Source organism: Geotrypetes seraphini, chromosome 1 (assembly GCF_902459505.1).
Source record: "Geotrypetes seraphini chromosome 1, aGeoSer1.1, whole genome shotgun sequence".
Taxonomy (NCBI): Eukaryota; Metazoa; Chordata; class Amphibia; order Gymnophiona; family Dermophiidae; genus Geotrypetes; species Geotrypetes seraphini.
In genome coordinates, this window is record NC_047084.1 from 177,242,263 (window position 1) to 177,257,755 (window position 15,493).

Sequence of the window (15,493 nt, forward strand, 5' to 3'; positions counted from 1 at the left end):
TGGAAACCTACCAACTGGAATAATCTACTGCAATATAGCAGTTTTCATCCCAAACATGTAAGAAATAACATTCCTGTAGGACAATTTTTACGCCTCTGAAGATTGTGCACAACAGTTCATGAATATGTTAATAAAGCCAGTGAGATGAAATTTAGATTTCAAGAAAAGGGTTATCCTACTTCAGTGATCCATAAAGCATATAAAAGAGCGCTATATGCCAATAGAACGCTATTACTGAATTCTCCACCCAAACAAGATGAACAAGCATTAGTTTGTGTCCTCCCATATTCTATTCGGGCGGTCCAAATCAAACACATTATAAAGCAGCATTGGAGCATCATGCAATATCATCAGGAATTTCAGGATTTACCTAGGTTTGCTTTTTCTAAACGATGTAATTTAAAGCAGCGGCTGGTGCGTTCACAATTTCTTAGACAACCACGGATTAGGAGATCAGGGGAACATAGCCCCTGTGGACATTGTAAGATGTGTGAACACAGCATTAGTTTGAAGCATATGCATGCCAACTCTGAAATCCTGTACAAATCCAATTGTCCTGCAACTGATTGCAATTCCCAGCAGGTTGTGTACATAATCCAATGCCCATGCTATCTCTACTATGTAGGGTGCACGACCCGCAGCATTAAAGATCGAATAGGGGAGCATATTAGTAGAATTCGGTCAGGTGTCGAGGAAGCCCCCCTTGTCTTCCACTGGTTAGAGAAACAACATGATTTGATGGATTTGAAATGTTCTATCCTTGATATAGTCTTGATGACCAAAGGAGGCGATGTAGCTCACATCCTATGGAAGAAAGAACAAAAATGGATCTGCACCCTCAATACCCTGCATCCATATAGCCTTAATAATGAAATAGAGTGGCTGGCATTCTTGTAATGCATCATCTGTTTGTTTATTTTTTGCCTTTGAGGAATTTACTAGCCCAATGGCCGTGTTTAAACTGTAATCGGATAGTTTCCCTTTGGATCACGTTATGGCGTATACAGGGAGGATCTTTCCCTGTTCCTTTGAAAAGCTGAGTAGTACACAGCGTCTTTCTGGCAGTTGGAACATTCAGAATCAATTTTGCTATCCAGCAGCGGTATGTACTGTTAAGTGTCTTGCATTTTCCTTTTCATGGTTAGCCAAGATAGAAGTCATAGTGTGAGTATGGAACTGTTACCCACACTTGACATGAAAATATTCTCATTTATAAATGTGACTGCACGTCACGAAGTTAATAGAACAATTACTATCAGCCTTGAGGATTTTAGAATATTCACAATCGGGTCTCCTGCAGCAGAGATTGAAACGGGGCCACGTTGGGACCCCTTGAACTTTATTTATAAGCTAAGTGAAAGCATTATAGTTCATTAACATAGTGATGGTTGCATTTTGTTATAAGAAGAGAAGATATCACTCAGTATTGTTGAACGTTTAAAAAGGACTTTGAAATCAACTCAAAATATTTACCATGTCTTAGAGTGTGATCATTGCCTAAAAGAAGTTGCAATGACTGGAAGGTGAAATTTTATTTTTATTGTAACAAATTGTTATTAATGTAACAAATTGAAAAAAAAAATTAGGATCTGTGAGTATTAATTTAGGAAGAACAAACTGTATTATGCAAATATCACTGTAACCCGTTTGACTAATTATTACTATGTAACTTGTTTTGTCCAAGTATTATGTGCATTACCTTGTAACCTGTTCTGAGCTCTATGGGGAGGACGGGATATAAAACAAATTAAATAAATAAATGTACTTTCTTTACAAATGTGTCTTGCCACATTTTGGGTATGTATAGTGAGGGTGTCCACCCTATTCCCTTTAGGTTGTGAATGAGGTGTTGAAATATACACAAAAGAATGAGATGTCACTACCACCCCATAACTGTGTCTAAGAAACTAGTGCTGATGTGGTCTATCCAATGCAATTTTCTGACTCTGCCCCAAATAACCCCAAGAACAGGCACCAAGAAAATATTTGTTTGCCTGTTTTATGAATAGAGCAAAAAGAGGGACATAGAATATTGTGTAACAGCAAGGGAAAAGGAAAGGAGATGGAACTTGTGGTTACAATCAGAGTGGTTTATATTTGAGATTCAGAGACTTATTTTGTGCCTGGGACAGTAGAGGGTTAAGTGATTTGCCCAGAGTCACAAAAAGTTGCAATGGGAATTGAATCCGGTTCCCTAGGTTCTCAGGTCACTGAACTATCCATTGGGCTACTCTTCCACTCTGATAGCAGAGAAATATCCATATTGTAAAACAGCTATCCAACTATCCATATGGAGGAATAGCTTAATGGTTAAATCGGCCAGCTGCAAGCTACAGCAGAGATCTGGAGGTGGCTGGTTCAAGTCCTGCTATAGTGTTATGTCATTTTTGTTTGTTTTTTCTTTAATTGTGGGCACTCTGTTATCTCCATTTAGTAGAAAATTGCTCAATCCAAGCACCTTTCTGTTACTTGGATAAGTGCCAGGTCTAAATATGGACATCCAACTTTTAAGACTTGGACATGCCTTTCCCTTCTGTAATCAGAATTGAATGTTCATATTTTGGGCCCTCCCTAATCCCACCCAAAGCATACTAGATAACTCTTCATTGCCATATGTAGGTACAAAATTTAGTTTGTGAACCCACTAGGGACACAAAATATCTGTATAAAATATATGTAAACTGTTTTGGTTTAACCATAGAAAGGCAGTATATTAAATTCCTTTTATTGTCCATACCTTGCTTTAGTAAAATTAGGATTCAGATATCCATGCAATATGAAAGACAAGCAAGATGTCTAAGTCAACCAACAGTAAAATTTATTTACATGAAAAGTTCCAATGTAATTACTATACTTGGATCATAAAAGCTAACAAATCCTGACTAAGTTTCAGTAATCTGGAATGTCTTCAGGGGACAAGCAATTGGCTAAAACCAAAGTAAAACATATAAAACTTATAAATATATGATTATCAACAGTTATACATGAACTAAAATAAAGCATATAACAAATGAAACTACTGTAATGTTTGAAAAAAAAAAAAACAAACACATAATAATACAGCATCAAATCAGGTGATAGCTTAAACCAAGAAGCAAGTTTTCTTCTTGTTTCTCCATGCAATATGACCATCTGAAATAAATGCTAGTTTTCAGACACCTAAGACTAGAATATAGCTTCTAATATAACCACCACTGAATATTAAAATTAAATTTACTCTGAGATATTTTAAACTAACTTCTTGTATGCCTAAATTTCCCTGGATTTGTTTAGATTTATACAAAAAAGTTTGAAGATAATGCAAACATTTATCTTCAATATAACAGTGAATATTCACTTCCAAACTAGGCAAATATGATACAAACTGAGACAATGTAGAGATTCATGTTAAGCAGTTGAATATCTCAAAACAGTTTGCCTCTTCCTGTGTTGAATAAAAGAATACATTTTATGGAAGAACATAATTCTTTTTCTTATTTGTGAATCTCTCCATGTTCCATTAGTTAATTTTCAGACAATTTTAGTTTCTCTTCATAACTTTTACTCAGCTGTTGAAATGCCAGCAGAACATTGTCATTCTCATTCTCACACAGTTCACCTAAAGAAATGCTAGAAAAGAGTGTAAATAATTTTGGTACTTGCATGAGATTCAATATCAATATAGATCTAAATCAGTCAATATAAATGCTGGCTTAAAAAAACACCATACAACAATTTATGAAAGGAATGTCATTAACATTAATGATGTTTTATGTACATTAATAGGCTTTTATTGAAACTGTCCTCCTGATATGCATACAAGTTGCACATAAGCTTAACTACACTAAGGCCCTGATTCTCCAAAGTGCCGTCCCGATTTTAGGCAGCTGTAGGCGTCCTACAGCTGTCTAATCAGCCAATCGGGATGCATGTTTTTTAAAAAAAAATGCTCCCCAGGCAGGCCTGAAGGCGCCTCCGGGAGCCTAGGGAGACCCGCAAGATGCCTAAGCTTGCCTAAGGGCCTTAGGCGGGCCTTAGGCGAACCTACGCGTCTCCCTAGTAGAGAAGCTTAAAATGTAGGCCAGTAAAATGCTGGTCTACATTGTAAGTAGACGCGGCCGCTATACTTATCGCGGCAAGGGCTCTCTCTACCGCGATAAGTATAGCGGGCCGCGGCCTGTCCGATCGTTGGCAGGAAGGGTGCCCAATCCCTCCTGCCCGAAGACGCACCCTCCCCCCCCCCCCCGACATTATCGATCGCTGGCAGGAAGGGTGCCCAATCCCTCCTGCCCGAAGACGCACCCTCCCCCCCCTCCGGCGCTAACAACCCCCAAACCTCCACCCCACCAAACTAACTTGTTCTTACAGCCAGATGGGTCTTGCCCGTCCAGCTGGCAGGCACGCCTGGTCGAAATGAGGCAGGCCCGCCCCTTCCCGGCCCATCCCGCCGAAGTCTAAGGCCTGATTGGCCCAGGCTCTAGAAGCCTGGACCAATCAGGCCTTAGGCATAGCGGGTCCGCCCATCCCCACTTAATCTAAGGCCTGATTGGCCAATCAGACCTTAGACTTAGTGGGGATGGGCGGACCCGCTATGCCTAAGGCCTGATTGGTCCAGGCTTCTAGACATATTTGTAAATAGGCATTTTTGCATAAATTAGGTGGCCTGTTGTTTACATATTCACATAGTTATATATCACTTTAATTGACAATGAACTCTGGGATGCTTACAATATACTTAATAGGTGATACAATCCATCTATATAAGAGGTTTTCAGCCATGCCCTTAGGACATACCAAGTCAGTCAGACTTTCAGGATATCCACAATGAACATGTATGAATGAAATTAATTGTCCACCACTGAAAACTGGCAGTGACCAAAAACTTCCAAATCAATTCTAACTTCACCAATGATCTGACCCAATTTGCCTATTTGAATTGATTCACCAAGTCACTTTGGTGAATCGATTTGTTCTCTTAAAAAATCGGGCTCACCGATTCAGTGACCACCCCCCCCCCTCCACGATGAGACCTGATATACCTCCACTTTGAACAGGCAGGAGCGGCCTTCCCCACCAGGGCCTGCCCTCTGCCGCATCATTGATGATGTCACTGATAATGCGGCAGAGGTAAGCCCTGGTGGGGCAGGCCGCAGGCAGCCTGTTCAAAGTGCTGCTTCTGTTGGCCTGCTGCTGCTTTAGGAGGTCCGAAGTATGTCAGATCTCACATTGGGGGAAGGGAGGGGTTTGGTTGAGAGGTGCTGCACAGGGGGATAGAAGGGATGGAAAGCTTCTGCACGGGAATGGGAGGAAGGGATGAAAAGCTGATGAACAGGGGGATAGGAGGGATAGAAAGCTGCTGCACATGGGGGAGAAGAAAAATTGTTGGACTTGGGGTGGAAGAGGGGAAGGGAGAGATACAACAAAGGTAGAAAGGGTTGAGAGGAAGAAATCCTGTATGTGAAGGAGGGGAGGAATATATGCATGGAGAAGAGAGGGAGAAATGTTGAACATAGGGTGGAGGTCAGGGAGAGATGGGCCATGAGAAAAGCATGTTTCACGTGATAATGGAGGGGATGAAGGGAGAGATGCTGGCCCACGTTGGTGCATGTTACATTTCATATTTTCATTGGTTAACCATATTCATTATCTCACTTATTAATCTATTGATTGGTTAACATTTCTGAGTGATACTGTATGTCACGCCTTTTCCTCTAAGTCTATTCTATTTCCCCGTAAATGTCCTGTTAATATACCAAGTTCCTCTTTTGAACACCTGGGCCTAACAGCTTCCAACTCTGTGGTTAACTCTCTTAAGTTTTTACATCTTTATTCTTGCGAAGCATCCCTTCAGCATCTTAGTGAAGCTTTCCATCGGCATCCTTATTTTGTGAAACTTCTGGTAGCTGCTGGCCCTGCTAACTGGGGGGGTCAGGATCCCTTTTTCACTAGAATTGTTTTTCTTTCCAGCTGTGCCTTCTGTTTGACCTTGCTCTTTTCATAAAGCAGAAGTGTGTCTTTCGGAGCTGACAGTTTTTAGTTAGAGTGTGTTTTTAGCCATTTTACTCTTCAAGCAACCATTTTAGGTTTTAGCTGTATTGGCCTGTTTCTGCTATATTGGGGAATTCTCAGGGGTCTTTACCTGGGCTTTTCCTACACAGGACTTCTCTTCCCTTCCTCACCTTCTCCCCACTTCTATCATCTGCCCTCTTCTCTCTCCACTTCCATCATCTGCTCCTTCTCCCCACTTCCATCATCTGCTCCTTCTCCCCACTTCCATCATCTGCCCTCTTCTCTCTCCCCACTTCCATCATCTGCTCTCTTCTCTCTCCCCCTTCTCTCCACTTTCATCATCTGCCCTCTTCTCTCTTCCCCTTCTCTCCACTTTCATCATCTGCCCTCTTCTCTCTCCCCCTTCTCTCCACGTCCATCATCTGCCCTCTTTTCTCTACCCCTTCTCCCCAATTCCATCATCTGCCCCCTTCTCTCAATCCCTCCATCCATCCATCACAGGCCCATCTCTCTCCCTCTCACCTTTCTGATTTTGGCAACAAGATCGGCAATGCCCCCCCCCCGCCCCTGCGATGATACTTAAGATTGGCAGCGGGCCTCTTTCTACCCCCAGCATCAACAGAACTTCAGATCGGCAATGCGGTGCTCAGTCCAAAGCTTCCCTCTGACTCAGCTTCCTGTTTCCGCCCAGGCAGTTCAGTCAGAGGGAAGCTTTTGACTGAGCACCGCGTTGCCGATCTGAAGTACTATTTGATACCGGGGGTAGAAGGAGGCCCGTTGCCGATCTTAAGTGTCATCGCAGGGGGGGGGGGGGCGTTGCCAATCATGAATTGCGTCACAGGGGGCCACCGATGCCGCTCATCACCATTGCAGCCCAGACACTTTCGCTGGCCCCAGTGCGATGTTGCCAGCCCTGCGCGGACCGGCACCGGACGACCCAGACCTGGCCGGCTGTGCACCCCCCCTAAGGCATGCACCCGGGATGGACCGCCCCCCTTGGTACGCCACTGCATCCTGAAAGGGTTCAAAATGAGCCTTGGTGAATCTAGACAGCACCAGGTTGAGATCCCAGGAAGGGAATAGTGGCCTAACTGATGGTTTGAATCATATAAAAGAAATCTTGAACCAAGGTTTCAGAACTGATCCGAAGTTCTCCATCAGTCAGGCCAGCCTGGTGTATGCTCTATTACTCTGTATGCTGTAAGCTATTGCTGTTTAATTATTAAATTCATATTATCTGAACCAGCAAAAAGAGAGTCAAGTGGTCTATCAGTGAAGGCCGTAATAGCTGAATAGAAGTGGAGAAAGAGAACACATACTGGTTGGAAGGAGGGATAGAGAAAAAGGACTTATGCTAGATGGGGGAAGAAGATAGAGATAGTAGAGGGGTGAAGGAAAGGGGTTTCATGCTGTGGGTAGACACAGTGAAAAGAGGGAAACTGAGGACTGCATAGTAAGAAATAATTTAATTTAGACGGAGGCAGAAAATAAAGAAGGAAGACCAGAGAAGGAAAGGGAAGAGTGAGAGGAGAGAGAGATGCCAGAGAACGGGAAAGGAGACAGAGATATCAGATCTGAGCGGAGGAAATGAGAAGTTTCAAGTTTATTATTAACTTTCAAGCTTATTAACTTTTAATATACCGACCATCAACTAGTATCTAGCCGGTTTACAATAAAATGCTAAAAATAGGGATAAAAGATTATATTTATAAAAGGAGTTAAAGAAAGTGTACATTAAGGACATGAACTGGACGAACTTGAGAGTGATGGTAAAAGGGAAGGGAGAGGTAAAGTTACATAATTAGGAGAGGAGGAGAAAAAGAAGGAAAAAAAAAGAAAGAAATGAAAATTGAAAGATGGAGAGATGAAGAGAGAGATGCTAAAAACCACAGAGGGGAAGGAAAGAGAGATGAAAGGAGAAAGATGCCAGACCATGAGGGAACAGAGGGAAGAAAATGGATGCCAGACCAAAGGGGGGGTCTAGAGGAGAGATGGCAGAGGGAGACAGACAGTTTCTGGAAGGGGCAGACAGTGGATGGAACAGGCAGATGCTGGATTGAAGAGACAGGGCAGACGCTGGAAGGAAAAGAGTGAAAAGAAGATAAAAGCAGAAACCAGAGACAACAAAAGGTAGAAAAAAATAATTTTATTTCTATTTTGTCATTAGAATATATCAGATTTGAAATATATATCCTGCTAGAGACATAACTGGGGACTGCAAAGCCCAGGCAGTGCTTCTTTAGCTAGATGGAAGGGGCAGAGAAAGAGGGCACATGATGAAAGGAGGGGATAAATAAAAGGAGGGCACATGATGGGGGGAAAAGGATTGAGTTAGGGAAATACTGGAGGGGGTGAGGGAAAGAAGTGGCGAGCTGTAGGTAGACAGTAAAAAAGGAAATCAATGAGAGGGTAGTAAGAACGTAAACTAGATAGATGCACAAAATAAATTGAAAAGGAAAATGAGGGATGAAAGGGATTGCAGAAGAGAGGTGTGGGAGAGGGAAGGAGAGGAGAGAGATGCCAGACCAATGGGGGTGAAAGGAGAGAAGAAAGGGGGAGGCATACGGTTTCTGGAAGGGGTATATGAGAGAAGATGACATATAGGGGCAGAGAGACGGCATACAGTGGATGGAAGGAAGAGATTAACAAGAAGATGAGGTAACAAGAGATTAACAAGAAGACAAAGGTAGAACAAAATTTTCTATTTATTGCTTTAGGAGACATGTCACTGTTTCTGTGGTGTTGCATTGTATGCAGAGTCCAGCTTTTTGCTGGTTCAATTTAACCTTTGTCTATGTATTTCTATTTTATCCCCTCTTTTACAAAACTGTGGAGTGTTTTTTAGTGCCAGCCGTGGTGGTAGCAGCTCTGGTGCTCAGAATTTTATGAGTGTCAGAGCTGTTACCACTGTGGCTAAAATCCACACTACAGTTTTGTAAAAGGGGGAGGGGTTAGTTTGTGATGACATATTCCATACTAGGCGAAGGTGTTTTCTATGTTCTGTGTGTTCGAAAGACATGGTTTTCTGTTGGGACTGATGGTATAGGATTGATCTGTACTAGTCTGGCTTGTTTAGTTTTACAATGGGTGTATTGATGTTGTACTGCTCACGGCAATATGTAAGATGCTGCCTTTTCCTAGATACTCATGTGTGACATGTGGCTAGTTACTAAAAATCATGTTTTTTGTACAGATGGGGGTGTGTCAAAAAATGATGGACCCCGGATGTCACATATGCTAGGTACGCCACTGTCGGGATGCTTCCCGCTTGGACTTGATGCTCAAGACCGTGCTTCTGGTTGCTATTACCTCAGCATGGCATGTCTCAGAATTCCAGGCTCTTTCATGTAGGGAAACCATTCCTATGCATTTCGAAGACTGGGATTTCCCTATGTATAGTTCCTTCCTTCTTGCTGAAGGTCATTTTGCCTTTCCACATCAGAAAGTATGTTTGCCTGTTTTTGAGCCTACTGGTTCATCTTTGGAAGAAACTTGATGTGCGCAGAGTGCTTATTCACTACCTGGAGATCACTAATGAATTTCATCTCTCTGATCATCTGTTTGTGCTGACTCATTCTGGGGCACTCCTGCTTCCAAAGCCACAATTTCCAGATGGATCCATAAGGCCATTTTGTCAGCCTATATTCTTTTTGGGAAACAGTCTCCCATTTCCATCAAGGCACATTCTACAAGGAGTGTGGCTTCATCTTGTGCTGAAGCTAGAGCTGTCTCCCTTGAGGAGATCTGCAGGGCGGCAACATGGTTCTCTCTACACACATTTTGGATCTTCTGTCTTATGGGCTGGTGCAGCAAGCCCACTCTAGCTTTTTGGGAACTGCTTTTGAATGTCTCACCTATTGCACTGGAAAAAGAGATTATGTACTTACCCTGGTAAGCTCTTTTCCAGTAGACGAGTGAGACATTCTAGGCTCTGTCTTTCCTGTGCCTACCTACTGTTTCAGTCTGTTTATGCTTCTCTAAGCCCTTGGGGGCTGGGAAGAATTCTGTATATGTGTTACTTTTTCTGCGGGAGTAGTTTCTGAGTTCCTTTGAGGCCTTTGTTGACTGTTAGTAGTTGATGATCTTATGTAACTTTTTGAGCAGATTGGTTGTTGCTGAACTTGATTGCCTTTACTTCACGTTTATGTAGTGGCTCTCGGTGCTTGGGTACTAACTATAGGAAGAGCTAAGGAACCCAGTGAAGTAACAAGAGGCACAGAGAAAAAAATCCGGAGTGGATTCCTTCTGCAGATGACACTGGCCATGGGGACACAACCTATATGTCTAGAATGTCTTACCTATCTACTGGAAAAGTGCTTATCAGGGTAAGTACATAATCTCTTTTTTGAACTAGTCAAGATTTAAATAAACTGTTGTTAACCTATCTAAAGGAAGTTCATTTCACATCTTAGCAGCTACAAAAGGAAAATTAAACTAATAAATATGTTTATATTTGACCCCTTTGATGGAAAGCCTAATTTAATCAGGTTTCTGGATTTTGTCACCCTATTAGAAAACAATAAAGATATAAAAAAAAAATCACATAGTGTGGGGCTTGATCATATAGAATCTTAAAGACTATCGTATACACAATGGACACGAGGAAAAAATTTGTCCCCGTCTTCACCTCTTCCCCATGAGCTTAGTCCCTGTCCCTGCCCCATCCCCATGAGCTCGGCCCCTGTGTCTTCCCTGTACCCATGAGCTTGGTCCCCGTCCCCGCAAACCATTTGATCCCATCCGCAGAAAGCCTCAAATAGTTTTATACTGAACTTATTTTATTAAAGTATAAACAGAAACAATATTCTGTACAGTTGTCATTTTATAAATCAGAGTTCTGGCTGCCAAACTAGAAGAAGAGATCTTGAGTTGGCAGGGCTTTGTTTATAAACTTCTATCAACATAGCTACAATACTACTTTATCCTAAAGCAAACAAAAGAAAAGAAATATAAATTGTTTTCTACCTTTGTTGTCTGGTTTCTGCTTTCCTCATCTTCTCGTCATTCTCTTCCTTCCATCCACTGTCTGCCTTCTCTCTGCCTCTTCCATATGGCATCTACTTTATTTTTATGTCTCTACCAGAAACTGTCTGCCTCTCCCTTCAAACCTCTCCCTCCCCCGCTATTGGTCTGGCACCCATCTTCCCTCTGCTCCCCCCATGGTCTGGCATCTGTCTTCTTCCCTCTCATCTCTCACTCCCTCCTTCAGGTGGGTTTTAGCATCTTTCCTCTCTTCAGATCTGGAATCTGTCTTCTCCCCCTCCCCCAATGCTCTGGTATCTCTCCTCTCCCTTTCCCTTCATTTTTTGCTCTTCCTTCTCAATTTGTTTTCTACCTCTTGTCTACTTTCTTACTTTACAGTCCTCAATTTCCCTTTCATTGTGTCTATCTACAGCTTGCCACCTCTTTCCCTCATCCCTTCCAGAATCTCACTAAATATCCTCTTCCCCCAATCCAGCATGTGCCCTTTTTTCTTTATTCTCTCCTTCCATCCAGTATGTGCTCCCCTCTCTCCTCCCCACTTCCATGCGGCTTCTGCTCCCTCCTCTCTCCTCTCCATTTCCCTTCGGCATCTGTTCCTATCTCCCCTCCCCTTCAATGCCACTTGACCTCTTTTCATCGGACCATCTCTCTACCTTTCTGTCACCTTTGCAGGTGCTTTTCAGAATCGAGGTTTTCTCTCCCAGCGGCCCGGACGCCATAGTCTTCTCACAAGTTGCATGCGACAGCCCCAAAGCTTCTCCTCTGATATAACTTCCTGTTTCTGCCTGGGTGGCTCGTGTCAGAGAAGTTTTGGGGCAGTCGCGCACGACCTGTGCGAAAGCTATGGAGTCCGGGCCACTCAGTGAGAGAAAACTCTGAAAAGCGAAGGTGAGGGGAAGGGAGGGAGATGGCCCGATGAGGGGAAGAGATGCCTGGACCACGGTGATCGGGATGGAGGAGAGAGGGGCTGCTGGACCACGCGATTGCCAGGAAGGCTGCTGACTGGGAAGGGTAGAAACGCTTGGCAGATAACTTTACTGCATAGACAAGGCCATTCACCACTCCACAGGTCGGTGAATGGCCTTGTCCCCATACCTGCGGCTACCAATCTTTTTTTTGCCTTGTTCCTGCGGGTTACCCGCGGCTAGCCATGGGTAACAGTCACAGTGTCATTCTCTACTGTAGTACATACTTTGAAGGTAATGTGAGCTTTGCACTGGTAACCAGAAGGCCTTAATCACCAACGGTTTATCCAAGATTTCAAATTTATTGACAGATGCAATGCTGCATTCTCTAATGTCTGCAATTTCTTCATTATACTTTTCAAACACCCTTCATATACAAATTACAATAGTCTAATTGACTTACTACTGTATTAATAATTGGAAAACTGATCTTGAATGAACCCTTAGAACCATAGAAATTGCAAGAAATGGATGAGTGGAGCACCTACAGGTGGGCAGGGGAAGAAGCAGCTCCTGTTCAGAGGGGAGGGGTAGGGAGTTAGAGAGACAATCAATACAAAGCACTAATTTTTGGCTTCTCCCAAAAATACAGTCAGTTTTGGCTGAAACTGAAACTATGGCTATAGCCTTTTGTCCTAATTTTAGCTTCTTAAGTAGATAATGGTCTGAATATGTCCACTAACCAGTTAAGACCTGGCTTCTCCCAGGCCCTGCCCAAGCTCTATCTAAGGATTGCCCCAACACAGTGCAGGGGAAGTTGATGGTGATATTCAGTGGCACTGGCCAGATAAGTGCAGCTGAATATTAGCACTTAAGTAACCAGAGTGGATTTAATTGGTCAGGAGTCTTTCCTGCCCCGTTAAATCCTTTTGAATATTGGGTGGCCAGGTTATTAGAACTGACATCCCAAATAAAACATAAAATACCACTTTCTACTTCTACAAAGGTCTATTTAAGTCAATTTAATTGTTTTGTAAATCACTTCAAATCCTTTGGGCAATTTAGCGGTATATAAGACACAACAATAAATTAAGTGCAGACTATTCTTGGATGCCCTTTTATTATGCTGCAGTAAGCACTAATGCATGCTTCAGCTTAACAGAGTTTATAGTGGGGCATGCTGAAGCGGTAAAATTATAATGTGCATGTGCTACATACATGCTAAAAAATAAATTTTATTTTTTGGCCAAAGGGGCATGTCTATGCTAATCTGTTAAGGCAGCCACATTGCTGCATTCTAACTGATTAGTATGTGAGCTCTTACCACCAATAATATGAGTGGTGGTAGAGCTTACACACTAATGGCAACATTACTGTATGACCATTAATGCTGAAAATAGCAAATCAGCCATTCTCTATTCACTGCTAAAAGTGGCCTTAGTGTGCAAGAAAGACCCTCATAAGGACAAGCCACTTTTTGCCAAAGCTTTGTAAAGAGTCAATATATATATATTTGCTGTATCTTACCTGACAGTTTTAATAAGGAGCAAAAAATCTTTGAGCAGGTAGAAAGCATCTCCTTCATTCATCCTACAAAGTAACACAAAAGACTTAGAGTTAGAATTGTATTTTCATTCTTTTCAATTAGTTTTTAAGCATTAAGGTTTTTATTGAAATTTTAAAATTTTGTTATCCTGTGCTTCCTGAAGGGGTTTATTCATTAAAGTGCAGTAAGCTGCAGTTCTATTACCTTGGGCTATGATATGCATAATTCCATTGGCCCCGTTTTTTTTATTTTCTGTTGGGGCCAATTCAATAAAAAATTGTGTGGTAATGGTAGCACAGGTTATTATACTTTAGTGAATCAGAACTGAAGAGGGCATCCTCCTACTAAATCTTATGTTTCAAAATAAGGAAAATATATATATAGCTTCCCAGGTGAAGAGGGCAACTTGCAATCCGATGGCTGGACATGTCGTAAACAACCATGGGGATGATGCTGGAGGACCTTATTTGACTAGCACAAAACCGATCTATTATTCCCTGAGTTACAGATGCCCGACTTAAGTACGATTTGTACTTAAGAAGTCACAGCTTCATTTGATTTCACTTAGCAGTATTTCCAGTGGCATAGACTCCTACACTTCTCCTGTAGCAGATTTGGGAATGATGCATGTCCATATTAATGGCCTCTTTTACAAAGCTGCACAACAATAGCCCCGAAGCCCTTTAAATCTCTATGGGCTTTGGGGCCGTTAGCACAGCACAGCGCAGCGCAGCTGCTAGTGCGGCTTTGTAAAAGAGGCTGTAAGAACAGTGTGTGGTTGTGCATGCTATCAAAATTCTGGGAGTCATACTACACCAGTGGTCTCAAACCCGCGGCCCGTGGGCCACATGTGGCCCGCCAGGTACTATTTTGAGGCCCTCAGTATTATAAAGAATGATTCTTTATGGAAAACTTGTGCCTTAAGTGTCCAGTGGTCATGTCAAATGGTCACGTTCTGGAACATTGCCCGCTTCACTGCTGCAACCTCACACAAGCGCTTTCCTGCATCTGTACACAATTGTCCTCTCCACTCCACCTCACAATCGCGTACAGATGCAGGAAAGCGCTAGCGTGAGGTTACAGCAGTGAGGTGGGCAACATTCCAGAACGTAAGGTAACCATTGGAGGCAGTGCAGATTGTGCGTGTGTCCGGTGCTGGAGGAGGTGGGAGCTGAAGGCGGTTGCTAACGCAACCACCAGACACTTAAGGCACAAGTTTTTCATAAAGAATCATTCTTTATAATACGGAGGGCCTCAAAATTGTTGGTCCAAAATCTTGTCTCTTGCTGTTGATACTTTGATAGTTTTTCACTTTCTGCTGTTGCACTGCTTTCAACTGTGTATAGCTGAAATTATCCGAAGCAATTGAGGAAAGATTTATAAACTATAGTTTATAAATATTTCCTTGATTGCTTTTGATAATTTCAGATAATCCACATTTTGGATTTGTAGGTACTTACCTCATGCAAAGTTGTCATTTCTTTAATAAGACATTAACTATTTTTTCTGCGGCCCTCCAAGTACCTACAAATCCAAAATGTGGCCCTGCAGAGGGTTTGGGTTTGAGACTACTGCACTAGACCGACATTTAACACTAGCAGAACACACAAACTTAGTGGTACAAAAATGCTGTTTTACATTGTGGAAATTAAGAAGCATAAAAAAATATTTTGATCCTTTATCGTTCAGACTATTGATGCAGGCATTAGTTTTATCTATTTTAGACTATTCTAACATCATCTATTTAGGAGCACCCAAAAAAATTCTAAGGAAATTAAGGATAATTCAGAATACAGCTGTTTGATTGATTTTTGGTTTAAAAAACAACGACCATATTAGTCCATATTATCGTTTACTTCATTGGCTGCCTTTGGAGACAAGCGTATTATTAAAATTTTCCTGTATCCACTTTAAGCTGATATCAGGATTGTCTCCAGCTTACCTTTTTCCTCATTTTGTGTTGCATAGACCATCAAGAGAAACTAGAAACTTCTACTTATTTGCTTATCCAAAAATTAATGGGTGTAGATATTTAGTTTAGTTTAGTTTAGATATAAGACCTTCTTAGATA

At 42.1% G+C, this 15,493-nt stretch overlaps 1 protein-coding gene across 3 annotated transcripts in view; it reads right to left on the minus strand.

Moving 5' to 3' along the window:
* Positions 1-2,795: 2,795 nt before the first annotated feature.
* Positions 2,796-15,493, minus strand: part of LOC117359357 (probable ATP-dependent RNA helicase DDX60) — a 254,746-nt gene continuing 242,048 nt past the window's right edge. For 2 of the 3 annotated variants that reach the window (XM_033941992.1, XM_033941983.1), the window contains 2 exons: positions 13,404-13,466; positions 2,796-3,609 (listed from right to left, as the gene is read on the minus strand). In XM_033941992.1, the coding sequence (XP_033797883.1) occupies positions 3,504-3,609; positions 13,404-13,466 (169 nt within the window). In that variant the 3' untranslated portion in view covers positions 2,796-3,503. The remainder of the gene's footprint in view (positions 3,610-13,403; positions 13,467-15,493) is intronic. The other variant, XR_004539215.1, reaches the window with a different exon arrangement.